General features: G+C 56.1%; 1 protein-coding gene across 5 annotated transcripts; it reads left to right on the forward strand.

The window, feature by feature from the left end:
• Nucleotides 1-112: 112 nt before the first annotated feature.
• On the forward strand, nt 113-27666 carry AHCYL1 (adenosylhomocysteinase like 1). Of its 5 annotated transcripts, none has more exons than XM_087761871.1 (17): nt 113-443; nt 15912-16023; nt 16401-16544; nt 17344-17444; nt 17743-17845; nt 18091-18185; nt 19063-19169; nt 19252-19368; nt 20138-20201; nt 21649-21737; nt 22204-22274; nt 22714-22808; nt 22893-22991; nt 23584-23652; nt 24761-24839; nt 25319-25439; nt 25586-27666. In XM_087761871.1, the coding sequence occupies exons 1-17, from the start codon at nt 336-338 to the stop codon at nt 25590-25592; spliced, it is 1581 nt and encodes a 526-aa protein (XP_087617997.1). In that variant the 5' UTR covers nt 113-335; the 3' UTR covers nt 25593-27666. The 5 variants fall into 5 exon arrangements, 4 of the variants coding, with proteins under 4 accessions (XP_087617997.1, XP_087617998.1, XP_087617999.1 ...); XM_087761873.1 differs by lacking the exon at nt 113-443 and adding an exon at nt 2915-3180; XM_087761874.1 differs by lacking the exon at nt 113-443 and adding an exon at nt 5486-5711.
• The last annotated feature ends 65 nt before the right edge of the window (nt 27667-27731 follow it).

Genomic DNA, 27731 nt, shown 5'->3' on the forward strand with positions numbered 1-27731 from the left:
CCCGCCGCCGCCAGGGGGCGCCGCAGCGCCGCGCCCGTTCCCTCCCGCCGCCGCCGTTACGGCCTCACTTGCCCGGCGGGTGCGCGCTGACGTCTGTACGCGCTGACGTCACGGCAGGGCCGTCCCTGGCGCCGAGCGCGGCGGCCGCAGTCCCCGCCGCAGCGCGCTGAGAGCCGGCGGCACCGGAGCCTCCGCCGCGGGATCGGCCTGGGCCCGCTCGAGCCGAACCGGGCTAAACTGAGCCAAACCGGAGCGCTCCCGCCTGCCCGCCGTGCCCCGCCCCGCCCGGTACCGCGGGCGGCCGCGGCCCGCCCCGCCACCTCCTCCTCTCCAGGATGTCGGTACCGGAGCCCGCCGGCGGCGAGGAGGTGAAGCAGGCCAAGGAGGTGGAGGACGCCGAGAAGTACTCCTTCATGGCTACCGTCACCAAGGCCCCCAAGAAGGTACCGGTACCGGCACCGGCACCGGCACCGGCGAGGGCCGGCCCCGTCCGGGGGGAGCAGCCCCAGGGGGATGCTGGGAAAGCGGCAACTGGTCCAGTTGGGGGGTGACTGGGAAGGGGGGGGGGGGCTGTCCCCATTCAGTGGAGGAGAGGGAGGTCGGTGCCGGGCTCGGAGGGGACTGGTACTGGCGAGGGGGGGGCTGGTACCGGCGAGGGGGGCTGGTACCGAGCGTCGGGGGTGGAGGTGCCCGACGGGGGATGCTGGCCCAGTTTGGGGTGGGACTGGGTACTGGGGAGAGAGGGGTCTGTACTGGGGCCCAGCCCTGGCCCGGCGGGGGATGGGGGGGCTGGTACCAGCAGGGCAGAGACGTGGCCCGGTTTAGGGGGGCTGGGACCAGGCCTGGTCCAGCTCTGGGGGGGAGGAGGCTGGGGAGCAGAGCGGGGGCCTTGGCTGCGGGACGGGGGGGGCTGGGGGACAGGGGGACCCCGGGCAAGGGGACAGGCAGGTGAGGGTGGGGGAGCGGGTCTGGGGACCCCGTGTGTCGGGACCGCGGTGGGTGCCGGGTGTGTGGAGGTGACAGCGCTCTGCGGTGGGTGCAGAGGAGGGGGACCCGTTAAATAGGATGAGCTGGCAGCAGTGACCTGGAGAGCTGCCGTAGGTCACCCTGAAGGGCGGCAGGAGGAAATGCCGAGTGTTGGGGTCTTTTTGGGGTCGGGGGTCTGTTGGTGGTGTGGGTGGGAGCACGCTTGGCCTTGGGGAAGAGGCTGCCAGAGCAGCCCCCGGTGCTGAGCTCTCCCCAGTCACCTCTTTACCCTTTCATCCTTGAAGGCCTTCTCGCAGGAGCTTCCGAGATCTCCCAGCGCCGCTCCCCGCGGTGCGGGCCCTGTTTGCGTAACCCGTACAGGGTGTACGGATGGCACCGTGGGCGGGTGAGTGCTGGCCATGCCACCGTAGCAGGGTGCAGGACCTCCACTAACTCGGGTAACCGGCTTTTAGATGAGCGAGCGCGCAGAGACCTGCGCTCCCGGCTTGGTGCGGACCTGCTGGGCTCCATAACGTGCCGCTCAAGTCCCGGTCCTGCCAGCGAGGCGGATTTGTGCACAGATCCGCGCAGCTGCAGCCGGAGATCCCTGCTGTGCTGAACATCGTGTTCCCCCTGGGGCTGCAGCCGCCTGCCTCCGCACTGGAAGCAAAGGCAAAACGGTTGCAGTGAATGCGAATGTCCTCCTTCTCTGGGGGAACGTCTCTCTTGCCTGCTCCGGCCAGCGGTGGGATTAGGGGAGCGTCCGACCCTCGTGGAGGGGCTGCTGTCAGGCAGCTGTGTTTGAGGCATCTCTGCTTGCCCAGGCTCGCGGCTGCCGGGGAACAGGGGTCTGGAGGCTCTCCCTGCGCCCTGGCCCTGTTTATCCGGGCTGTGGACATAGCCTGGAGGAAGGAGCAGAGGAATGTGGAGCTGGGATCTGCCTCTTCCAGTGGTGTGGCTCAGCACAGCTCCAACTCGGGGATTGTATTTACCTTTTCCTTACTGTCAGATTGTTTTTACCTTCTCCTTACCGTCATCTTTCTCAAAGCTGGGGAGCTAACAGTGTGAGGCTGCAGCTGGCTGATCTGAGAGGGGAAAGCAAACTAGTAATCCTGAAGTATCCTATGGGGCCAAAATATGCGCCATAAAAAGAAATGCGACGTATGTGAAGGGGGAAATTGATCCAGCATCCTCAGAGGCAACGTTTTCTCGTGTCTCAGGGGGTATGGGATGTTGTATCACCTTGAATTTGCTGCTGTGCACACGGGCTTGTTGCACAGCATGAGGAGCCACAGTCAGACTCCGTGGCTGCTGCAGCCTTTCCTGGCTGGGTGATGATATTAAAGGTGCCCAGAGCGACACACGACATTTGAGGCTGATAACATCAGCAGCCAGTGAGATCTTGGGGAGCCTGCGATGCGGCAGAGGTCAAGGAACAAAATGCTTCAGGCCACTGTGTTCCTTGCCTGGCTAGTTACTGCAAATAGCGCTCGGTAATAGCGGAGGCGTTGGCAGAAGGATAAAAGGCCGAGGAAGGGAGAATTGCCCTCCTGAGATAAGATGTTGAGTGTCCCCAGCTCAGATGCCTTCAAAGCGGGATCGCAATTAAACCATTAAAACGCCTTGCTGTTTCAATGGAAGTCGAAGTGACTTTTGTGCTCACTGCCCCCGGAGCTCTCAGCATGGTCAGAGGCCAGCAAAGAAGATGGTTGAGAGACGTGATTTACCAGCATCGAGGTAGGGGAAATCGTGGCGTGCTGCTGAAGCAGCTCTCTCCCTGGGTTTTTAGGCTCCTTGAACTTTGCTGGTGCAGTTCGCATAAGGCGTTTGGAGCTGGGGAGGGTGGGAATGTGGCCAAGCTTAGTGCAGGCTCCGTCTCCTCTGTGTGACCTGCCACTGAATAGCTTTTCAAAGAGGAGCCTTAATTTGGGCTGGTGCTCGGGGGAAAGCACCAGTGTGCAGCGGAAGAGCCGGCGTGAGCCTGCCGGTGTTCCGTGCCCAGCTCGGACCTGGGGGAGCATCTCAGCTCTAGCTGGAGGCACATCAACCCCGCGGACGCTGTGAAGACACCGGCGTCCTCCTTGCTGTTGGCAGGCTGCGTCGGGGGCGCCCGGAGCGAGCCTGAGCTGCGCAGCCAGCCTGAGGGATCGCTGACGTCTTTGTTTCCTCTCTTGTTGGAGACTTGTTTAAGGTGAAAAAGTGAAACAGCAGGAGGTAAGAGATTAAGAGATTAAATATCATCAACTCCGGATTTAAGTAGGAGCAGACGCAGTCGAGGTGAACGGAGCCGTAGCCTTTCTGCAGAAATGGGGCCGTTTTCCCCCAAGCGCTGGGGTTGCCTGGCTCTGTTGAAGTTCCTTTTTCGCTGCAGTTTATGGGGAAATTGGACTGTCAGCAAAATAACAGCAGCTTTGGTCAGAGCAAGGCGGATCTTTGGCGGGGAGTGGTTTAAAGGCAGAGGTGAGCGATGCTGAGCTTTCTGCTTCTCCAGTGTGTGCCTTGATGTTGCTGGGGGGGGGGTTTGGAAACACTGAGGCTTGTGTCTTGCCCAGGTTAAGTGAATACGGTGTAGGGATGAAGGGAGAGCTCAAGGGCACAGGTTGTGCTCTTCCAGATCCCTGTGTGCCATCACCGCCGCGTCTGGGCATCTGCTCTGCTGCCTCCCTGGAGGCCGTAGGTGCCCTTGACAGCAGTTGCTTTCCGAATCCACGTCAGCCGCTCGGTGGAGCCTTAAACTCCCGGCCGAGCCGAGCCGTGGGTGCCCTCGAGCGGGTAGGGCACATCACCGTGCTTAGAGATGGGTGCCAAGGCAGGGGGGCTTGGCAAGCGCTGTCCCTGTCTGTCACTTCACCCGATCCCCGTTGCGTCCTTGTGGTGTGGGGATCACCAGCCGGCGGGCTCCTTCACGCCTGGGTGCCGGCAGACAGACAGACGGACGCTCTGCAGACAGATCTGCTTACTCATGCAGCACGCCTGGAGTGTGAAGTGGGCTAAAGCCTTGAATTTGCTTGCGGGGAGGTGAACTACATGGCACCTGCGTGCCCCAAGAAGCCGGCGAGCCCGCGGCCGGTGCGTTTGGGTTGGTGCTGTGCCCCTGCGGATGCCGGAGGAATCCCGCTGGGGCCGTGCGGCGGGGAATGCTAATGCACAGCGCTGCAGCTTTGCAGTGGTAGCGAGCCAGAGCCGTGCGCTGGCTGGCACGGGGGTGGCCAGCGATGGGAGCAGGGGAAGGCTGGGGAGAGGGGGATGGAGCCCGCAGGGAGCTGCCGTCCCCTGGGGAGGGCTGGATGCCTTCTCCAGAACATCATTTCTGCCGCTGCTTTTTGCGGTTGCCTGCGGAGCCGCTCTCCTGCTGCCTGAGCAGCGTCTGACCTTGCTGCAGTCTGCTGCTTCCCTGCCCCGCACACGGCCCCTTCCCAGCGCCGCGTTTTTGCCCCATTTTTCTCAATCCCGAGCCATCTCGGGTCCCTGCAGCTCTGCCAGGCCGGGTGCTAATAAACCACCTTCCCCTTCCGTCTGTCAGGGGGATGAGTCTGTCCTTGTTTGTACTGACAGAGCTCCTGGAGTCGCTCGTTTTTCTTCTTTCTTTAATTCCATCCCTTAGACTGGCTGCTCGTAAATCCTTCTCTGCTTTTGTGTGCTTGTCCAGGGCAGCGGCCACCACCTCCTCTCCCGGTTGTTTAGCCAGACGCCGCACGCTCGACTGTCTTTGCTTCGTTGCCCAAATCCTCTCTTCTTTTGCTTTCTTGCTCTCCTCTCGCTGCAGTTTTTCCTTCTCATAATAAGATGCCTGGGCTGAACAGCTCATCCTACTCTGTGTGATGGGTCTGGCCTTCCTCGGGGTGTGGGAAAACCCTAATAAGTGAACATGTTGCTGTGGTTAGATGGTTACAGGCTGAGCTGATCATACGCTGACCCGTGGTGAAGGCAAACCACGAGGGTGTTTTGAACAGAGAGGATTTACTGGGGGCTGGGAGCAGACAGGTCACTGGTGGTGCTCTATTAAATGACAGAATCGTAATTATTTCTGTTATAAGTCGCTCTCAGGTCCTTCTCATCACTTTGGCTTTTTGGAGGGTCTCATTGCTGTCCAGAGGGGAGGCTTGTCCTTGTGACAGCCCTACTGCAAGATGCTTAATTAAGTTACTGAGCTGGAAGAGAGGAGACTTTCAGGGTCTGACGGACACAAGTCATCTTCAAAACGACGTGCCAGGGCGTGCGGCTTTTGCTTCTCCATTCTCATCCTCCTGCAGTCCCTTGAGGTAGGCTGGGTTTCCACTCTGATGCTTGGCCTTTGGAGAAGGAAGTGGGGTTGGATATTCATTCTCCCCAGTCTTCAGAAGCATCCCTTGTCATCTTTTGATGGCGTGGGCGTGGGGGCCACCCATCTGAGCAGCGCTGGTTCTCCTGCGAGCCCCGCTGTGCTTGGTGGGAGCCTCCTTCCCACGTGAGCAGCTGGGTCTGGAGCGTGGGAAGTCTGCTGGCAGCAGAAGCGCTGTGTTTTCTTTAGACCTTTCCCAAAACGCGAGATGATCTTCTGCTAGGGACCAGCCTACCACAATACTTTCTTTGGGACCTGAACAGTTTTCACCGTGCTTTCCAGCTCATGCAAATGTTGGAGCCTGTTCCTGTGCTCCCTGCTAGAGGTTGAGGCTGGGATTTTTCGCTCTGGAAACCAGCTCTTCAAGGCCAGGTTGGAGTTGATCCTTTGGGATAACCAACTAACTTGATGGAGGGCTTTGCAGGTGAGGATCCTTTCCGTGTTGTTCCTCCGAGGAGTCGGCGAGTGCCTTGTCCCAGGTGTTTGAGCAGGGGACGGTGTGGGACTCGCCTGCTCCGAGCAGCACTCAGCTGAAGGGATTTGCTCGTGCCTGGCTGTGTCTTTTATCATCAGGAGTCTCCTGTGGGTGCCGTTGGCGTTTGCAGAGGGCTTGTTGCGTTTCCTGCTGAGCCCTTTGATCAGGGCTGCTTATCTGGGGACTCTGACTCACCTTCACTCAGCAGATGGTGGTGACGTTTGAGGTGACTGTCCCAGGGCCTGCTGCTGGCCCCGTGGAGCCGCGGGTGCAAAGGACCTTCTGCTAACACTTCTGCAGAGCATGACCCCGCTCTTTCTCCGTGGGATTGTGGGTCGGATCAATGCGGGGCTGGGGGCTGCTGTAGGAGGGTCGGGGAGTCCCACCAAGCAGGAGCATCTTGTTACCAGCTCAGCAGGGTACGCTGGAGCCCCTTGTCAAAGCCCTGGGGACCTGGCCACCCTCAGCAACGCCTGAACCTGATCTGCGCCGTACCCCTCTAACCTTGGGCTAAGCGTTGTTTCGGCACGCTTCCCCGGCGTGGTTAACCCTCGGCAGGGCACGGCATGGGGAACGGATGCTCTGGGGCATCTCAGTCGATGGTCCGAAGAGAAAGCTGCCACTGTGGGTGTGTTTTGAGCAGCCGATCTTGCCCCCGTGGGCTCCCTGCCTCTGAGAACGCGGGATGCGGAAGCTGGGACTATTCATGCCTTTAGGAGGTTGCCCCAGTTGCCCTGTCACATTCGGCTGCTTGAACTGCGAATTTTAATTACACTTTGGGATCAATACGGTGGCCTTGGTAACGAGCTTATTGCTGCTGCAGAATCTGTTTACTTCAGGTTGGTGACAGCCAAAGAACTTAGGTGGCCGAGGACATGATGTTCCAGCTCGTCAAACAGGCTGCATTGTAATTCGGGTGAGGCTCCCGCGGTCCTCGGAGGCGGGTACAGCTTCCCCTTGGCCGCCTGCTGCGGACCTGGAGTTCGCTGGCAGGACCCGTTGGTGCCTGGCGGAGGAGCCGCCTTAATTCAGGAGCCGTGATTTGGGTGGGGGTTGTGAGAGCCTGGTTTATCTACAAGGTGTGGGCGTAGGGAATAGTTCCTTCCAGCCTTTTGCGGGAAGAGAAAAGGTAGGCAGCCTGTAAAGGAGGTTCCATGGGGCTTTGCCTTGCCGAAATTCATGTTTTGGTTTCCTCCTTCCAGCCGGCCTGGGGTGAGGTTCAACCTGTGTCTGCTGTTTTCTGTCTCCTCCTTTCGCCTCCCCACAGGGAGCCCCGAATATTGCACATTCTTGCACTGCGAGGAGAGGCTTGCATCCAACCTGGGCATGTTTTGGAGCGAGAACATCTGGCCGATCCCGGTTGACCTTGGAGCTGTCAGCCTCTTGCAGGCAGCGCAGCCTGCGTCTCCTTACGTTAACCAACCCCTTCTCCAGATATTCTCCGAGCTCGCCATCCCCACAAGGATGTCGCTTCTTATCCCTCCTGCCCCGTTTAAAAGGAGCTTAATTGAATCAACCCTGACTGCAGGAAGGGGTCGGTTTTGCTCTGACATGAGGAGTCGGTGTCTGGGAGAGTGGTGTTTGTCCATCCTGGTAATGATTCCTCCGAGTCCTGAGCAGCAAACAGCCCAAGCTGAAGCCTGGGGTTTCTCCCCTTCCTTGCCTTTAATCAGATGCATCAAAAGCAAAGTTTTTTCCAGGGCTGAAAATAGAGTATGCTGGTGAATGAGAAGTGGGCAGCTCTAGGCGATGTGCTTATAGAAATACCGCTCTGAGGGGCTTTTGGGGGTCGGCCAGGGCCACGGGTATTTCCAATTTTCCGATTGCACAGCTGTATTTCTTGACTCCCTGGGATGTATTGCAAACAGGCTGCTCCTGTTTCGTTGCTGATCCTGCTGGGCATTTTCCCTTAGAGCCGTGGCGTGGAGGGTCTGCTGAGGGCAGCTGGAGCCCTGCCTGGGTGGCGTTGGCTCTTGAAGGATCAAAAGAGATCTTGAAATGCTGTGATTCTGCAAGCCAGTTCTGGGGGAGAAAAGGAGGCACCCGGGGTAGACTGATTCCTCCCCCGAAACGCAGGGCTGCTTTAGTATTATGGAGGAGAGGTTTGGGGTTTTCAGTTTGTTGGTTTTGTTTTTGTTTTCGTTTTTTTTTTTCGTGGCTAACCCTCACTTCAGACCCATGTGGCGGAGCTGAGCAAACCCTCTGACAGCACTTCTAAATGTTCCTGTGGTCTTGTACAGCTGTGGTTGTGGAGGAGTTTTCTAATTAATTTAAAAACCGATGCTAATTAAACATTATTCCCTATCAGCTGCAACACACAAACACATTTCCACGGCTTTCCAGCTCCGAAGCAGCCAGCCGGCCTGTTGGAGGCTGTTAGTCCTCGGTTTGCCCCACAAGCCGCTGCAAATGATTTAACCCACAGTCCCGTCCGTGCAATGCTCCCAGCACGTTAACTCCGATTAATACCAATTATACTAATGCCCAAGCACTTGGTGCGCCCCAGGCGCACGGCTGGGTGGGCGCCGCAGGGGAATCCATAGGTGAAAAGTCTGGGATGTCTTTAAACCGATGGCTTTGCGCAGCGGGAAGCGATGTTTGTCCGTCCGGGTAGCCTTGCTGGGTTCCTAGGGTTAAGTGTGAAACGCGATGGGAGTTCACTGCCCTTAAGGATCCCAGGTATCGGACTTCTGCTGTTCTTGTGAACAAGAGAAGGAGATACCCTTCTTCGTTAAAGCATGGAGCAAGCCTTTGCCTCGATTCCTGGAGTCCAAGGACTAGATGCCTTATCTGCCGGTAGGGAGCTTTCCCTCTGCTCTTGCTGGAGGCAGTGCACCTTTGGCCTCAAGGTGTTTATAAGGCAGTAGTTATTCCCAGTTACTATTTAACAGCTGGGCACTCAAAATCACATTTATTTTATTTAATCCCGCCTTCTGTTTATTTTTCCTTTAACTAGCATTTACAGTGATTCCCATGATGACTGAAATCTTGCGGTGGTTTCCAGCCTATTAACCTTTGGAATGGGCTCATTTCTTTCCTGGTGTTTCTTCTTTGCCAAGCTTTGGGATTCGTGTGAAAGTCCTTAATTCTCCTCTTGTACTCACGGAAACTCGTTCGGGTTTTTTTTTTTTTTTTCCCCAGTGCTTTACCCAACCAGCCCTTCTCTGCCAGCGAAGGATGGAGGCTGGTATCAGGGCTTGGCCGCTTTGCTTTGCCAGGACTTCAGTGCCCTTTATTTCCTTGTCAGGAACAGTGCGAAGGTTTCCAGGCAGAGACCTGGCTACGGTTCCTGCTTGGGGAGTCGGCGGGGAGAAAAACCTGCCCGGTGAACCCTCTGGGAGCTAGAGGTACAGATCCAAGCGGCGCTGAATTCAGCACTGATCGTGCTTCAATCCACAAAGCAGAGCAGCACCCTCGGGCAGCTCTTCTCCGCTGTGTTGTCCGAACTAAGCACTTTGAGGTTTCTTCTAAAGGTTTGGGTTGGGGGAACCATCAGGAGAAAGTTTTCCTGTTGCAAAGGCCGCACCTGGAGCAGAAGCAGGTCCTGTTCCTCCATATAACGTCTCTAGCCCGGGGCTGTGCCACTTCTAGCGCTCCCCAGGGCCCGTGGTGCTCTGCCAGCAGGTGTGGAGGATCAGAAGATTCCTGCTGAGCGCCTGGCTGCTGACCCGCTCCTCCAGCATCCCTGCACCACGGTGGGGTTGAAGCCACGGGCATTGCTAAGGCAAACTCCCGCTGCCTGCTCCCGGCCTCGTGCTCTGGCTGGGGTATCTTTTGCTGCTGAGCTGCTTTGAATTGAAATTGTGGTTGTCCCGTGAGCTTGGCCGCAGCCTTGTATGAATTCATGCAGCCGCTTGTCATCTAGGTATGTGCTGGATCGCTTGGCCAGAGCTTGGAGGTGGTAAAATGGTGTGGTTTATGAATAAAGTAGCCAAATCCACCTCAAAAACCTCCTCTTGCTAGTGGCTTGGGGCTGAGGGCGGTGAGTGGTCAGGGTAGGAGCCTTGCTGATCCTGATGCTCCCATCCCTCTGCTCCGAGTACCTGAGTTTCCCTTTCCTTCAATCCTTATGGGATGCTGTGGTCCAGAAATACCCCTTGAGGGCTGGATAACCTCAAAGGAGAGGAACCTTAAAAACATCTGTGTCTGCCTTGCTGAGTTCCACCCCAAAAATACACGTGTCCTGTTGGGTGGTGGAGCAGGAGCTGTGTCCCGCTGCATGCCGGAGGGCTGGGGGCTGCGGTGGGTTCCCTGTCCCTTGTCTAGACGCTGTCCTGCGGAAAGCTGTGAGAACAGGGGCTTGGCTCCCCCAGCCTGGAAGCAGGGCAGAGGGGGTCTGAGGACAGCAGCAGCAGCAGCCAAGTCTTCTAAACAAACCAAGCGCCCTGGCATGGCCACGCTCGCCGGTTCCCCCGGCCGCGGCGGGACTGCCGCCAGCCCCGGGGCCAACGCAGGGGAGAGACACTGGGAACCTGCGGCGGGTGGGCTTGGGGGGGCTTCAGCCCCTTGTCCCAAGGGAGGCAAACGTGGCAGGAGGCTGTGGGGGGCTTCAGGGAGGGCTCTTTTCTCCTGGGCAGGGAGCGTGGGGTCCCCTCTGGAACCCCGGTGGCTGCAGGAGCAGAGTCCAGGAGAGTGCTGTCCCCTCTCTAGGGAGGTGGCACAAGTAAACCTGCTGCTCTGCTCTTCTTTTTGAGGTAGAATAGACAAAAAGCCTCATGCTGGTTATTTTATTTTATTTTTTTTTACTTCTGCTGATGTGTGGCTGAAGAGACCTCAGCCCCTGGGGTGCCTCTTCCCTCCCTCGCTGCTGCGTTGACTGAACGTGACGACTCGCTTCTGCAAATAAGTGGATTAAAACAACTTGCGCTTTAGAAACGCCTGAACTCATCAGTGTGGCAGGAACCGGCTCCTCGTGAGAAACCAGTCACAGCTTCCCGGGAGGAAACAGTGCTGGGGAAAGGGTCTTTCTGCAGATAACGAGTCCTCGGTGTTTGACGGTGCCCATCTCCAGGTCTGCAAAACTCAGCCCTGGTTCAAGTTGCTGATTGCGTCTCATGTGCGAGCGGGGCTGGTGAGGAGGATGAGTGCTGATTGGAGCTGTGAAGCATGTATAGTCTGGCTGAATTTCCAGGAACGACGAAGAAATGATGAACTTAAAAGACAGGTTGCATCAGGGCTGCCTTAGCAGCGTGGGCAACCGGCAGTGCCCTCCCAGCCTCTGCCAGAGAGTTTTTGTTCAGGAGAGGAGATAAAATAAGGGGAATTGGCTGCCCTGAATAGTCCTGATCTCTGCTGCTGGCTTTCTGCAGTCAAAGGAAAGGTCCCAGGACCCTGGATCCTTTCAGGCTTTCTCCTGGGAGGGCAGAAGTGGGTTACAGAGATTTTCTCGCTTTCCAGGTGGTTGCGTTGCTGCGAGAATGTGCTCTGCTCCGATTTTGCTGTTTCTCCCCGGGCGACTGCGCTGTGTCGTCACGTCCATGGATGTGGTGGAGGAAAGTTTGGAGGTTGGAGGGTTTTAGGTGGTTCACTGCTTCCTTCTTGTCTTGGGTGACGTGCAGAGCCTGCTCTTGTGCTCCGCCAGTTAGTCTAGGGCAGAAGTGGCTGTAAGGGCACTTTTTTTATACCGCTGTGGGTGTGCCATCACTGACATTGTCCCTAACGAAAAATAATAATTAAAAAAAAAAAAAAAAAGGTTGTGAATGCAAGCCTGGTGGTGGTAAGATGGGAGCCTGGAGCCGCTCCCCGGCACGTGTCCTTTCCCCCGTGGAGCCTGCGCCTCGGTGAACCGGGCCAGCACGCAACCCCGGGGATGGCTGCGAGTTGGTGGATGCTTTCCAAATCCTCCTCCTCCTCCTTCCACAACCTGCTCCGCTGCTGTGCCCCGAGGCTGCGCGGGATGCAATCGAGGCTGCGTAGCATGGCGAAGGAGCTCGAGCATCCTCTCCGGAGCTGTTCTGGGGATGGAAAGAGTTTTAAAATTAAAAGCGGGGTCGTCTTGTGTGAGAGGGATGCGCCTAGCTCATTCTTTCCCCAAGGTAAATCCAGCTGGATTTACAAAGTCCTCTGCAGCTCAGAGGCGGGAGGGGGAACTTCTCTTACTCGGTAAGCTCAAAAAGCTGCTCTCTAGCCTGACTGGGGAAAAACTGCAGGATAAACCATTGAGAATGGCACACCCAACAGTCACGAGCTGTCGGTTCGTTTAGACGGTAGCAGTCCAGATCTGGAATCTGTTTGCCCTTCCTATGTTGCAATGATTAAACAAACGAGGCTGTACGTGCTGGGGGCACGTATGCTGCTGGGCTCGGGACTGCCCGGCCAATGTGCCCACGCAGGGGCAGGTACCTTATAACGTCGGGAGAAGCTCGTTGAAGCTGATTGCTTAGCTTCACGGTGGTTTTGGGATGCACCGGGCAGTGCTGCCAAACAAGGTGGCCGGTGTTTGCCTTGGGAGAGCCCGGAGGTCCCTAACACCTCTTTTGATCCTTTTTGGGATGCGGTGCTGGAGCAGCAAGGGCGATGTTCCCGCACCTCCTGCCCGGCCAGACCCAGCGCCTGGAGGGGTGGTTTGAGCTGAAAACAAGCGGCTGTTGTTGGGAAGAATTGGATCTGTCTGCGAATGGGCATGGTCGCACCAGCTTTCGCAAGGGGAGAAAATGTACTTCTGGCTTGGCAGGTGTGACTGGGAGCAGGCAGCATTCGGCGTTGCTTTGCAAAAACTTGGCAGGAGATGTCAGATCCTGGTGTTTTCCTACAGGGCATCTCCCCCAAAAAATCCCTGCTGTACCAAGCAAGGAGTTGCTCATTTGGTGCAGGGCTCCATCAGGACCCCGGCCCTGTCTCCTCCTGTAAGGGGGTAGCGATGCTGGAAAACGCCCCAGCTCTGTTTCTGTGCAGAGAAATCGGTGCTGTGTTGTTTTGCCTCCTTGGTCATGAATTGCTGGGACAAAGAAATATTTTCCTTGCTCTTAAACCCTTGGGCTCCACCCAGTTGGAAAAGCCGCTTCCAGCAGGGTGAAGTTTGGGATGTGATTCGCGATCGTGCTCTCTGCAGCCGGATGGTCCCGATCCCGGTCTCCTGTCACCACAGCCAGTACGGCTTCGGTCAGCCACAGCCGACTCGTCCACAGCCCCTGGCTGGGGATGCCGTTCATTCAAATTCCCATGACAAGCTGAGGGATTACGAGATTTTCTCCGTCGCCTTAATGCAGCTAGAGAGCCCGGCACGTGGAAGGTAACGCGGCCGACGGTCACGCACATCGCCAGTTGGCTCGGTTGCTTTGCCTGACCTCAGCACCCGCCATCCTCCCTCATCTTCTTCTCGGCTGGTTGCCGGACGCTGCGTTAATTTGCCGGGCTTGGAGGGGGTTTGATGTGCGAACGGTTCATTCGATTCGGAAGCTGCTTGCAATGTTTGATGATAATTTTAGACAGGGCAGATTTTGCTAAGCTGCGGAGTTCAGATGAGCTCTGGTAAAGCCATGGCGGGGATTACTGTGGTTAATTCAGCACTTGGTTTCTTTAGCGGTGATTTTTTTTCCCCTTGAGTTCAAACCTTCCATTTCTAGAACTGCTCTTTCTCCTAAAAAGTGGGACCATGCGTTGGAGCTGGCTTAATACCCGCGGCCAGTCCCCCGAAGGGGACGATGGTGTCCGGTAGATCTCGGTTCTCTTGGTGGTGTGGGGATGGCGTGGAGCTGGGGAGCGCAGCTGCCCTCCATCCCCGCCCTCTCCTTCCCATCACATCCCAAACGAGCTTTGCTCCATGAGACCATCCAGGCAGCACGTTTCACTGCAGGGAAGTGGCCTGGCCCGGGGTTCCCACGTCCTGGGTGCTGTAAGCAAGGACAGACACCCACCTGCACCCTGGGCCAGAGCAGCAAAGCCTGGGTTATCTGTTTTCTCCCTCCTGGGTTCACCTCTTCCCTGGAAACCTTTCCCTGAGATGGAGAAAATTCCTCAGCTAACACTTTAAGCTGTTTTAATACCAGCAGCTGTTTTATGGGGCATATTTACACCCTCTGGTTTGATGAGTTGCCAGAGGAAGAGGTGGGTGCGAAGGGGTGGAAATCTTGCTGTTCTGAAATTGCTGGCCTTTTTTTTTTTTTTTTCTTCTTCTTTTTCCCCCCACTCCAGAAATGCCCATGAGCAATACGCCAGCGCTGAGGTGGCACAAGCCTTTCTCAGGCTGTCCGGGGAAGATTGACCTTGGAACGAATTCCAGCAATATCATTCCTTGGTTGGGAAGCCGCTGTGCCTGCCAGCTCCTGCCCCGAGGAAACTGCTTTTACCTGCCTGGTGCTGCTTGCTAGAAGTGCTTCTGCACCTCTTATCTCTCGGTACCAGCTCTCCCAGCACTGCTGTAGGTTATGATGCCCTCCAGTTCCTCCCTCTCCGCCAAACGACCTAAACCAGTTGCAAAACCAAACCCGCAAACTCCATTTAGCATTCTCGTTCCTTCCCCTAATGCAAATTCATGCAATTTGCGTCAGAATTGCACGGCATCTGCTGGGAAGTCTGGTCTGGGAAGCAGATACCAGGCTGTAACGTATCCAGTACAGAGGAGCTGGCTAAAAACCTTTCAGCAGCAGCACCCACAAAAATGCCTGGGATGCCTGCCTGGGTGTGATGATGGACTTGATCCGGTGCTAGTCTGTTCCCAGAGGGGATGCTGGAGTCACCTCCATCACCCCACGTCACCCCACGTATCCTCCCTTGGACTGAGCAGTGGGTTTCATGTCCCTCTTTCCCCTCCCGAGCAGAATACCAGCACTGCTTTTGGCCCATCAGCTGGGTTTCTCCAGGAATCGTGCCTCCATTTCACAGCCCACATAGCCACACTAGGGCTGCAGGCACCCCAGACCCAGACTGTACGGATTCCTCCTTTCTGGGATGGATATCTCAACTAAATAGTTTCATTCTTTTCCCCTTGAAGGCTGTTTCCTGCATCAAAGCTTTCAGGGAGCTTTCGGGATTGTTGTGGCATGGAAAAACCCTCCTTGAGGCCACTGTGGCCTGTCTCTTCCCATCAACTTGATTTCTTCAGGACACTTCTCGAGGTCTCCTGGGTCTGTGGGGATGCTTTGTTAATCCCACTCCCTGCGATGACGTCTCATCCCTGTTAAGTGGCAAAATTAAATCCTGCAGCGACGTGATCAGAGGGAAGAGGCCGCGCCGGGGCTCTTTGTCAGGGTCTCCCGCGTGGCAGCGGGCCGGGGAAGGGGGCATCAGGCTGGATTTGCTGGCGTTTTTCCTAATTCCCTTTCATCTCCGTCCTCTTTCTCTTGCAGAAGCAGCAATAAGGCTTCTTGCTGGCTGGTCACACGGGATGAGTCCAGCAGCTGAGCAGTTTGGGGCTATTTTTCCCCTCCTTTTGGCCCAATTCGCTTGAATTTGATGAGCCAGTGGTAGGTGCCGGAGCCTTGAGTTGCCTCTGGCCGAGAGATGAAGGAGGGGTGGCTGTTTTAGGGCTTCTTTTACAATGGAAACATCTGTAACGCAGAGGAGACTGAAAGGCAATGCAATGTCAACTACTTTTTGTTGAAATGTTCTCTCTTGCTGGTTTTTTTTTTTTTTCCCTCTGCTTTTAGTATTGATTTTGGAAAGATGTACCGTGTTTTTAACCTGCGGGATGCTCTGCTCCTGGGGAAGAGCCTGGAAGCACCAGGGATCTGAGTTTCTGCTGGGACCACCCCAGCTTTCTTGCTGCTGCGTTTTTGGGCAGAAATCAGGCGGGACCGGTTGGGGTTGGAGCGGGGGCTCTTGCCTGCGCAGGGCTTGTCTGGAGGGCTGCGCGGTGTTAGTGTTGTACAAGCAGTCTGACTTTCTTGGAGGAGCCTCAGGGAGCCAGCGATGGGCTAAAGGGGGTATTTCAAACCTCCCTGGGTGCTTTTTTTTTTTTTATCTTCAGGTGTTAGATGTAAAATCTGCTTTAACCTTCTGGTGACAGAGATGATCAGGCAGAGGAAGGGGTTCGATTTTTGGCGTCTGTAGCCACAGATCTGTTCCTTGATGCATTTGGCGATGCTCATTTCTGCGACTACAGCAGTCGAGGTGGACCGAAGGGAGCCACGGGCCTGTATAGCCTGGAAAGATGCTGTGCCATAAGGAGCACCTGCTGATTCAGCACTTCTCTTCCTTTGCACTTCTCAGCAAATCCAGTTTGCAGATGACATGCAGGAGTTCACCAAGTTCCCAACCAAGACGGGCCGTCGGTCCTTGTCCCGCTCCATCTCGCAGTCTTCCACCGACAGCTACAGCTCAGGTAGGTGCTGGGCTCCTTGTCCATGCCTGGTCCTCTCCCAAATCCGGCGTTGGTGCTGCTGTGAACGCGCTGCTCACACCGCGTGTCAGGATGCTCCATGCTGCTGTGTTGTAGCGTGTGGAGGGGATAATTCTGGGGGTTCCTGAAGCTCAGGCATTGATTACCACTTGATAACCCAGTTAGTTCTGGGTTGTCTTAGGGAGCAAGAGTGCAAAATGCCTTCTGGACGTTGGCTTTCCTTAGGAGAGTCGTAGTTTGAGCCATGAGTGTGTGAATGCGTGAAAGCTGGGAAGCGAAATGGAGCGGAAACCTGAAGGGTAGGAGGTCCCCGGACTCCTGAGACCTGGGGTAACGTGCCGTTTGTCTCCTGGCTTTAGCTGCCTCCTACACGGACAGCTCTGATGACGAGGTGTCCCCCCGAGAGAAACAACAAACCAACTCCAAAGGCAGCAGCAATTTCTGTGTGAAGAACATCAAGCAGGCAGAGTTTGGGCGCCGGGAGATCGAGATCGCTGAACAAGGTAAAAGTGAACGTGGGGTTTGTGGGGCTTGCGGCCGGCTGCCGTAATCTCCGGAGACCAGGAGCTGAGCCGTGGCGATTCCCACAACTCATGCTACAGCTTCGGATACCCTGTCTTTCCCCCGCAAATCAACAGATTACGTGGGGAAGAGCTAGATGCGACAGCAAACGTTCATGATGTGCGGCATTCATTTTCTAACGACAGCAGGGCTCTTGCAGGGTTTAATGTTCTGGTGGCTTTGGATGAGCAAACCTCAGTGGGCAAGGATCTTGTGACGCCTTTGGAGACATGAACGCTGACAGTCCCAACCCCTTCCCCTGGGGCTTGTGGGAAGCTGAGTTACCATTTCCAGTGGGGTGGTTGGGTAACTTTGCTTTCAGGCTCCTTTTACACACATGCTGCTAAAGCCTTAGAAGGGGAAGATAATCCAGGCACATTTAGAGCAGCTCTGCTGAGATGTGGCAGCACTGTTTGCATCTTCTTTAGGTGCTTCTCCATGATGCTGTTCTGCTGCCGGGCTGGTGACCGTCCTTAGCTGGGGCACGTCAGATGCCTTCCTTGGGCAGTGCCTGTCCCAGACCTCTCTCCTTACATGGTCCAGTGACAAGTGACCCTGGTGTTTTGGTCCCATTTCTGACAGGGCCAGGGATGAGGAGTTTTCTCCTTGGCTGTGTAACGACTATAGCAAAAACCGTGGGGCTGGATGCAGCCTGGGAGACCCCAGAAAGGAGAGCGGGTCTGGCAGAGAGGGGCCTCTCTGGACTAAGCTGTCATTAAAACCCCTCTGTTCCTTTTGCAGACATGTCTGCTCTGATTTCACTCAGGAAACGAGCTCAAGGGGAGAAGCCTTTGGCTGGAGCTAAAATCGTGGGCTGTACCCACATTACAGCACAGACTGCGGTGAGTGGCTGTTTATTTGGGGCATCTGGGGTGGGAGAGACTATTTTTTCCCCGGGGAAGAAAGCCTCTTAAGTTTCCCAGCCTTGGGCAGTTGGAGGAGGCACCTTCACTTTTCTGGAAACATCTCGGAGAGGTTCTGCTGCCCGCGTTTCCCCAGGGCAATGTTTGCTGGAGCCGATCTCTCATCGGTTCCTCCCTGCCCATTGCATAAGGCTGTGCTTGGGGCCCTGCGCCGTGCTGATGTGCTTGTGCCCGTCACCGCTGCCCCGGGCCTGCCGCTCACCCTGCTGTCTCGCAGGTGCTGATCGAGACACTGTGCGCGCTGGGAGCGCAGTGCCGCTGGTCTGCCTGTAACATCTATTCCACCCAGAACGAAGTGGCGGCTGCCTTGGCAGAAGCTGGTGAGTACAGCTGAGCCCTTCCAACCCCTCCTGGCTCCGTAGCCTTGTCCCAGCCGGCCAGTTCAAGGAATGGTTTGGACCATGTATCTTTTAGGGAGGGATAAACAGGTTTGATCCTGTTGTGAGCTGTGGTTTGATCTCTGCACGGCCCCTTGGCCCTGCTGTCTGTGGCTTTCCTGAGTTGGCCAAGCAGGAGAGAGCTCTGCCAAACTCAGCAGATGCCGAGGATGCTCCTCTTCTTCTAGGTGTTGCCGTGTTTGCCTGGAAGGGGGAGTCGGAGGATGACTTCTGGTGGTGCATTGACCGCTGCGTTAACGTAGATGGCTGGCAGGCCAACATGGTAATGAGCCTTCTTCCAGCCCTGCCTTTTCCTCCGTGGAGTGGTCACTGGGTGCTCCTCACCCTTCCCTCCCTCGGGCTGTTCCTGGGAGCCTGCTGGGGCTGCCTGGGCATCCGCTGGCGCTGCAAAGGCCTCTGAGCCCCTGTTAAAGTGGGGGTCCTGCAGAGCGGCAGCTGGCGCTGAGTTGGGGGCCACCGCGGGCGTTGTGGGAGCTGCAGGGACAGAGTCCTGAGTTGGTGCAGCCCGATGGCGTGGGAGCATCTCCCACCAGAGCTGGCAACGAGTTGAGGAACCACGGGACCTCTTTCCCCCCCAGGGTCAGCCCTACGGGAGCTGCCCCAACCGCTCCTCTCTCGCCACAGATCCCATCCACCCTCTCCCAAAGAGCGAGTGGTCTCTGCAGGGGACCTTTCCCTTGCTGAGAGCAGGTGACACCTCTGACTGCCTTGATGCATGGTCCGTGATCGCTAATGATGCGATAGCATGTGTCAGTGGGCTGTGACAGCTCCCGCAGCCTTTCCTCTCAACTGTTTGCTTTCAGGGCATGAATGTTGTGGCGTCCTTCTGATCTCAGCCTGTTTAGTTAGTGCTGCCTGTGGTCACGTTTCCAGGCTGCAGAGCAATAGCAAGGGCAGAAAACCCTGTTAGGATCCATCAGCTCCACACAGTGGGTAAGAAATCCTCTATGTTTTGGAGGAGACCCCGAGTTGCTGGAAAATAAGTGAACCTGGGAGTCCCGGCCCCCAGGCCTCTGCCCAAACAGCCCTCCATCACTGCCTGAAGGTGCTCTCCATCTTTTGCCCCATCCTGTCCCCAGCAAGTGCTTTTCCCAGTGGAAGGCCTGACTGCTCCATGTTCTTCCTTGCCTGTTCTCTAGATCCTGGATGACGGGGGGGATCTGACCCACTGGGTTTATAAGAAATACCCCAGCATATTCAAGAAGATCCGAGGGATTGTGGAGGAGAGCGTGACTGGCGTGCACAGGTAGGAGATTTGGGAATGCTGATCTGGAGATCTCCTGTTGGGTTGCTGCTCTCTGCTCTGACCTGCCTCTGTCCTCTTCCAGGCTGTACCAGCTCTCCAAGGCCGGGAAGCTGTGTGTCCCAGCCATGAACGTGAACGACTCTGTCACCAAACAGAAATTTGATAACCTATATTGCTGCCGGGAATCCATCCTGGATGGGTGAGTCCAACGCTTCTCCCCAGCCGCACTCTCATTCTCTGTCGTGGTTTAACCCCAGGCGGCACCTAAGCACCACACGGCCGCTCGCTCACCTTCCCTGCCCCCGGTGGGATGGAGGAGAGAATAGGAAAAAGAAAAGTAAACCCTGTGGGTTGAGATAAAGACAGTTTAATAGGACAGCAGAGGAAGAGAAAATAATAATGATAATAATGATAAAAGAACATACAAAACAAGTGATGCACAATGCAATTGCTGTCCACCCGCTGACCGATGCCCAGCCCATCCCCCAGCAGTGATTGCTGCCCCCTGGCCCACTCCCCCTAGTTTCTATACAGGGAATGACGCCATAGAGTATGGAATAGCCCTGTGGCCAGTCGGGGCCAGCTGGCCTGGCTGTGCCCCCTCCCAGCTCCTTGTGCACTGAGCAGAGCATGGGACGCTGAAAAGTCCTTGGCCGGTGTAAGCACTGCTTAGCAACAACTAAACCATCAGTGTGTTATCAACATTATTCTCATCCTAAATCCAAAACATGGCACTATATCAGCTACTAGGAAGAAAATTAACTCTATCCCAGCTGAAACCAGGACACTCTCACACCCCTGGGTTTGGCTCCGGCTCCTCTTGAGCAGAGGTTGGGCTCTTTGCTGCTTTGCCCTTGCTGTGTGCTTGCAGGACCTGGTTTTGGGGGCTCTTGCAGCAGAGTGCTGCCCTGTGCCATCAGCGGTGTGCGCTTGACTAATCCCAACACAGGTCTCTCTCTGTCCCCCAGCCTGAAGAGGACCACGGATGTGATGTTTGGAGGGAAGCAAGTGGTGGTTTGTGGTTATGGGGAGGTGAGTTCCCTAAGCGGCAGTCGGTGGAGCTGTGAGTCAGCCTCCCCCCGAGCCGTCCTTCCCCTGAGCTCAGCATCCTGCTTCTCCCCTGTGCAAAAAGCCCTTGATATAGGAATAGATCAAACCCGGTGAGCGATGACCAGGGAAATCTTGCTAGAACCTGCTGGGAGGCTGGAGAACAAGCCTAAGATTCCTCAGTTTGCCTGCAGATTAGGTGGGCCGCAAATACGACAGTTGCTCGGAACACTGGCCTGAATTATAACTACCCATGGGTGCTCCCATCTGCTGTCCCTGGATCGCGTTCAGCATCCAGCCCGGCTGTCACCGAGCCTGTGACAGAGGAGGTGGAGGGGCGAGCTGCATCTCGCTGGTGGGTAATGATCTGGCAGAGGGGAATCGTATCACGAACTTGTCAATGATTCTGCCCTGGAAGAGCACGGAGCCGGGAGCTGACACCTTCCCTCCATCTGTGCACTGTCTGCGGGGGTGTTTATCTTCCCGCGCTGCGAAGGGCCTGGCAGTAGCTGCAAATGCTCTTCCCGGCAGGAACGCTCTTACTAATTTATTTAGACACCAGCGGAGCCCAGCTCTGCTCGACCAAGAGGCTGCGCTGGCTCTCGCCCAGGCGCTCCGGGGTGGCGTCGGATTCTCCAGCCATGAGTTGTGCTGGGAGTTGTAGTCTTCAGGGCCTGTCCTGAGTTTTCCTGGACTTCTTCAAAACAAGGGAGTCCTTCTACCCTCACTGTTTTCCGCTTTGGATGTGGGTTGGAGTCCCAGTTTGCCCTGCCTGGCTGTTTTCATTAGACTTGAGGTCGGAGCTGGGTGATAAGTGAGGGTGTCTCTGGAGATGTGTCTTACCCGGCAGCATCTTGCTGGTCAGAAAACAGGGCTGAGCATGGGTACGTGCAGATTAGCCAGATGTTAGCGTGGGTAAGTGGCGCGGAGAGCCAGACTTCAGTTTAATTTTGTAGTGAGGAGAGGGATAGAGTCGGAGCCACCGTTAGAGGCGTTCTGCTCTCCCCCACGCTGATGGGGGGGATCTGTCCCCTGATCGGTGCAGGACAGCTCTGAATGCCAAAGAAACCCTTTGATTTAAAGGCAAGTGGGGGAAGTGCCTGCTCATCCAGACTGGCTTTAATCTCCTCTTGGAGGAGAGCTCAGAAGGGCTCCTGCGATGCTGGGGGCTGCGCAGGCTGCGAGCGTGTTGGTTTTGGAAAGCTCCTGCCAGCTGGTGGCCGTGCTGGAGGGCTGGTGGCCTTGGAGGGGGAGCTGGGCTGGTAGCAGAGGTGCCGCTCGCCAGGTACATCGCTGAGCTGCTCCTGGCATCAGGCAGATGGCCGGGATGAGAATCTCCCAGCCTGGGATGCGCTCGGGCTGTTTTAGGGAAGGGATCGTAGCGCTCGGCACATCCCGTGTTCAGCTTCATGCTGATGCTTTGCCTCGGCAGGTTGGCAAAGGATGCTGCGCCGCTCTGAAAGCCTTGGGAGCAATCGTCTACGTCACAGAGATCGACCCCATCTGCGCTCTCCAAGCATGGTAAGATGTTACGTGCTGCTTGTGACCATCTCTTCCTCTGCTCTCCGGCCTCCTTTAAACCAGGACAGAGGCTGCAACAGAGCCAGATCTGTGGCTCGTCTCGGAGAGTATATATCTTGTTGGGTTGTGATGGGGAAGGGCTGGGACAGCTTTCAGGGCTGTGGGGTTGGCACCTGCGCCAGCTGGCTTGGGAAGCCTGCTCGAGGGTTCGTGCAGGGCTGGCTGAATGCTCCACATGTCCCCCGGCTCCTCCACCGTTTGTGAGAGCAGGTTTGACACTGCGTCCTTTGCACAGCCCTTCCTCTTGCATCTGGTGTCCCTGGGGGCGTGGAAGGATGGCCTGGCTGCTGTGCGAGCAATTTGGAGCTGCTGCAGCAATACAGCGCTGAGATCCCTCCTGGCCTGGGGCAGAGAGGGAACAGGCTTCTCCTCCTCCTCATAGTCCCTCTCCCCCTTTTTTTGCCAGCATGGATGGATTTCGGGTGGTGAAGCTGAGTGAAGTAATCCGTCAGGTGGATGTCGTCATCACCTGCACAGGTAGGGGTGGAGAAGGTCATGGGTGAGCCTTGGAGCAGTCATTCCCAAGCAGGTGTCTCGAGGGCTCTGGGGGAGCTGGGGATGGAGGAGGCTGCTGATTTTACAAGAGCAATAGCTGCGCTCTGGCAAGAGCTTTTCCTCCTACCCTGCCAGTCTGCTATTTGGCCACAGTCTTCCTCAGCCCCTGGGAGGAAGGACATCCCAACCATGTGTCCCCAGATGTATTTTGGGATCTCCTAGAGCCTGGTTAATTCGTGGGACCAAAGATCAGCACTCATCCCATGTGTTTCTCTTTTGTCATAGCCAGGAGGGCTCTCATTCTGGTTGAAATTCATCTGATGTTGCCCCAAGCTGAGCTTCTCTGACCCAAGTGCAGGGAAGGAGAAATCAGAGGGTTTATATTTCCACTGCCTTGGGTTCATCTGTGCCCTCTCTGCAGGAAACAAGAACGTCGTGACCAGAGAACACCTGGATCGGATGAAGAACAGCTGCATCGTATGCAACATGGGCCACTCCAACACCGAGATCGATGTGGTGAGTCTGCCTGCGGCCTCGACAGCCACGTCCGCCCCGCCGTCCTCCCACGCTGACTCCAGCCTCTTCCTCCTGCTCTTGCAGACCAGCCTCCGGACCCCGGAGCTGACCTGGGAGCGGGTCCGCTCCCAAGTGGACCATGTCATCTGGCCGGACGGGAAGCGGGTGGTGCTGCTGGCCGAGGTGCGCCGAAAGCTGTGCCGGGACGTTGCTTTGGGCCTCTGTTGGGAAATCGCTGCGTGCCAGAGTTTGTAACAGATTTAACCAGGTGGAAAGGTGCTGGGACACTTCGTACCTAGGAGGAGGTTCAGAGCTCAGGAAAGGGTTTCCTGATGTATTGTATTTTTTTTATTTTCCTTTTCTTGAGGCAGGGGAGGTATCGTGTACCACATGCAGCCACAGAGGTGCCATCTGGCTCTTTCGAGCCGGGAGCCATTCCTATCAGCCAAACGCCGTCTGCTTCTGGCTCTGGCAGGGTTTCCCACGCAGCAAACCGGCTGGGTGTCTCCTCTTCCCACTTAAGCTCTCCTGGCAGTAGGAGGGACTGGCTCTTTCTAGGGACCGCAAAAATCTCCCTCCCTTAAAGCTGAGGGTTAGGGTGGAAACTGAGACAGAGTTTGAACACTCTGGTCCCACAGGTGGCCCTTGAACCACTGTGCTGTGGCTGCCCCCTGCCCCAGGGAGGGGGTAGAGGTGAATCCTCTCTCGAGACCTGATTCGATTTGGCTTTGGGGGCAAGTTCAGTTCTCTGCAAACTCCTCCTGCTGTCTCCTAGGGCCGTCTTCTCAATCTGAGCTGCTCCACAGTTCCCACCTTCGTTCTCTCCATCACAGCCACCACTCAGGTCCGTACGCTGCAGGGCCGGGGTGCGAGGGGTGGGGGATGCTCTGGGGCCTTGCACGAGCCTCGGGGTGGGGAGGGTTTGGAAGAGGTTGGGAACACGCAGTCGGCTGGGTCCTTGGGATGGCACTGGTGCCAGAGATACTGTAGCCACCACATCTTGGCTGGGATGCGGTTAATGATGGTGTGAACTTACTGCTTTGGTTACAGCTGGGAGAGAGCTTTTAAATGAGCCAGGCTTTGTGGCAGAGCTCCTGCTGTGCTGGAAGCCACTGGAGAGCTCCCCTAGCACAGGCTTAAGCTTACCTCAAAGCAAGGCTTTGCTGTGTCTTTGGACTCTTGATTTCTACATCACTAAAAAAAAAAAAACAAACCCTGGGATGAGTTTTGGGCATCTGGAGGCCCGCGGTTAAAACGCTCCCCAGCATCAGTGCCGGCTCAGCTGGGCGGACGTGGCTTGTGTGTCGCACTGTTTGTTGTGACTCTGCCTTTGCAAAGAAAACTAGGATTAAATTTGGCTCTGCTCTGAGATCTACAGTCGGCGCTGGGCTGCAGGAGCAGTGGAGGAAATTCCCCACGCTAATGGTGGGGAATTTCCTTTTCCTCACACCCGTCCGTCCAAACCGACGGGGACCGGGGCCGTGTTTTGACCTGGCTCTCAGCTGCGTGACCTGGCACTTGAGGGAGATGCAGTTTTATTTCTGCTGAAGGAGTGGCCCTGGTTTTTGGAGTGATGCTGCCAGTTTAAATTGAGCAATCCCTTCATTTCCGCATGACGGTGGCTTAAGAGAATTAGAGCTGCTCCCCTCTCTCCATCCTCCTGTTCTGGTTTTCCCTGGGGCATTAAGCCCAGATGCTGCAAACAAGCTGGGTGGCATCTCATCTCTCTGGTCCCCCCCCAGCATTCGTGGGATCATGGGGACCCAGAGAGGGACGTACCCTTAGGTGGAAGCCTTTCCTTCAAGGCATTTTGGAAATGCTTGCCCCCTCCCTCAGGCTCCCAAACCCTTATCTCTGCTGCTCAGAGCTTTGTGCCGTTGTGGGTGTTCAGCGCCGCCCGGCTTGGTGGCCGTCCCTGACTGTCCCCGGGCTGTCCCCTCTGATCTCTGCAGGCTCTGGCTCTGATTGAGCTCTACAACGCTCCCGAGGGCCGTTACAAACAGGACGTGTACCTGCTGCCGAAGAAGATGGGTGAGTGAAGGGAGCCCGGGCTGACTTAGCCCCCGGGATGCTGTGGGCCCGCAGTTTTGGATGTAAGGAAAAACTCAAACGTGGGCTGGACAGATCTTCAGGGAGAGGAGGAGTTCAGGGAAGCCAGCAGAGGCAGCAACCTTAAAACACTTGCAAGCTGTTAGATTTATTTTCCTTAATGTTCTGCAGCGTGGCAGGCGTTCTTTATCCTGCAGACTTCTTTCTCCGAGGCTTTTTGTGCAACCCCTGTGCCTTTTGGTGCACATCCAGCCCTGCTCAGCACCAGGGCTTGGGCTCAGCTCTGCCGTAGGCTTACCTGACAGTGAATCCGTGGTGCTAGATAGCAAGGATGCCTAGCCAGACCCAGCGTGGTGCCCTGGCCCTTTTGGTGCCGTATGATGAGCCGGTACATCATCTCCCCGGCAGCGCAGTGGGGGACTTGCACCCCCTGATCCCTTCTTTCCTCTCCCCCTTCCCAGATGAGTACGTCGCCAGCTTGCATCTGCCTTCATTCGATGCCCACCTGACAGAACTGACGGATGATCAGGCGAAATACCTGGGACTCAACAAAAATGGGCCTTTTAAACCCAATTACTACAGGTCAGTGCTGGCTGGGGCAGGGAGCCGCTGTCTCCCCACCCAGTGGGTGCTGTTGGGGGCATGTCCTTGCACTGGGACAGCATCAGCTCCCCAGAGCTGTGTCCCCAAGCACCCGCAGCCTCACTGTCCCCTCCCTTCTCTTCTAGATACTGACGGACCATATCCATGAAGGACCAGACCACACAAGGCAACATTAGAGAGATTATTTTTAAATATCATTTTATTTTGGTTTACCTTTTCCTTTTTTTAAAAAACCAACGGAGAAACCTGTTTTTACATTTATCAGTGTGATTTTAAGGTCACTTTTTATTTTTCCCCCCCTCAGTTTCACCCTTTTACGTGATCACATCTCTGTCTGATCTTGGCAGACAACCTGGGATTCGCTTCTTGCTTTCATGTGGCTGAAGCCGCTGGTGGCTCCCAGCCCTGGCTCCCGGAGAGGCTTTCCCTTTCCTGATGTGCCAAGGGCAGTTCATTCCTGCAGCGATGGGTTTTTTTTTGGGTTTTTTTTGTCTTTTTTTCCACCTTTCCAGCCCACGTTAGTCTCGGCCGGGATCCCTGCAGATATGGAGATGCTGTTCTACCTTATCTTACTTTTCTTTCTTTGTGTGGATTATCTGCAACTTCTAAATTGCCTTAAAGAGCCCAGTTTTAGCTGCTAGATCAATGCTCCTAGCCCTGCTTGGGAGCAGAGTGGCGCCTGCTGGCCACCTCGCGAATAGGTGACTGGCCCCAAGCCCGCCCAAGGTCCCTGCGCTGAGGTGGTCCAGGTTTGGTGGCCGCTGGCCCAGGTTTGGTGGCCGGCTGGATACGGGGGAGTTCACTGTTTCAGGGTGCTAATCTGAATTTGGACGGGGGTCGCTTACCCAGCATTATCCTCATCTCTCCTAGGTTTTTTTAGCCAAACTGCACCTTAATTGAGTTAAAAACGGTTTTTGTTTGTTTGTTTATTTGTTTGTTTTTCCCTCTTTTCCTTTTTGATCCTTAAAGAGATGTTTTAAAGCGGGGGGAAGCATCAGCGATGCAGCTACCTACCGAGTCCGGGTGCTCGCTGCGTCCGAGCAGCCCCATCTCCCACCGAGAAGCGCGGGGTGGTTTTAAGGGTGTCTGGGGTCTTTTTTTTGGGGGGTGATTCACTTTTTGTTTTGAGACGGACGCAGGGCTGAGCCTTCCCTGTGCCCCAGCCCGTGCCCTCTGTGCCCCAGCCCCCTGCGCAAAGCCCTCGGCTCCCCGTCGCTACCCCAGCCCTCGAGCTGGGCTTTCTCAGCTCTTCCCTGCCCTCTCGCAGCGCGTTTCAGCCGCTCTCATCGCCTCCTTCATCCCCTTCCCCATCCTCGGTGGTGACATCTTTCTCTTTTTCCATCTCTTGCAGCTTGTCCCAGGACAGGGGGAAGCTCTTTGCAACCCAGTGAGGTTTCTCTTGCCTTTTTTATCCTCCTCGCAATGTCTTTTTTTTTTTTTTTCCCCCCCCCAGCCAAGGCCAGAGCATGGAGGGAAGGAGGACGCACCCCCCGCCACCTGCATCTCCCGGTACACGGATAATGGAGATGCTGTGGTACCCGTGACTGGGGCTGCTCCTTCACCTCCGGGCACCCCGTCCCTTTTTCGTGCTGCCTGGCTGGGTCCCTCCCTGCGGCTTTGCAGGATTGGGGGTGCCGCTGCTTCCCCGGGGAGTGCAAAGCTCCTTCGTGGGGACGGGAGGAAGATGGGAGGGATGCTTGTGGCTTTGTTCACCATCTTTTCCCCCTCCGCCTCCTTCTCCTTTGACTATTCCTCCTTCTCCCCCTGCCCCGTCTCCTTCTGGAGTGTCACTGGGTCGCTCGCTCTCCCTCCCCGTATATTTTTGGGGATCACCTGCCTTGCAGGGTCCCCTCCACCATCCCTCAAACTCCAGGGGGGGCTCAGTGAGCCGGGATGAGCGTCTGTGGGGACGGAGCGAGAGCGTCCCCCCCCTTCCCCGTGAGGGGACCCAGGCCGGGGACCCCTGTGCTTGGGGGTGACAGTCCCCCCGTCCCCATCCACGTTCGGGTCGAACCTCGGTGTAAGGGCTCCAGCTCTCTATAAGCCATGTCGCGGGGAGGGGGGAGCCCGGGGATGGCGGTGGCAATGTCGGGCCGGGAGGGAGAGGTTTATTTTGTATATGAATGATTTTTAATGAATGCAATATTAATCCTTGCAGATGAGCAATAAATCATTAAAGTCTAATTAAACTATTAGGAAAAACGAAGCGCTTTGGCTTGTGGGCAGTTTTATTTGGAAGAAGGAGGGAAGGCAAGCCTTGGGGGGCGCTGA

The sequence above is a fragment of the Nipponia nippon genome, unplaced genomic scaffold (assembly GCF_047370975.1).
Source record: "Nipponia nippon isolate SJK-2023a ecotype South Korea unplaced genomic scaffold, ASM4737097v1 scaffold_25, whole genome shotgun sequence".
NCBI classification, from domain to species: domain Eukaryota; kingdom Metazoa; phylum Chordata; class Aves; order Pelecaniformes; family Threskiornithidae; genus Nipponia; species Nipponia nippon.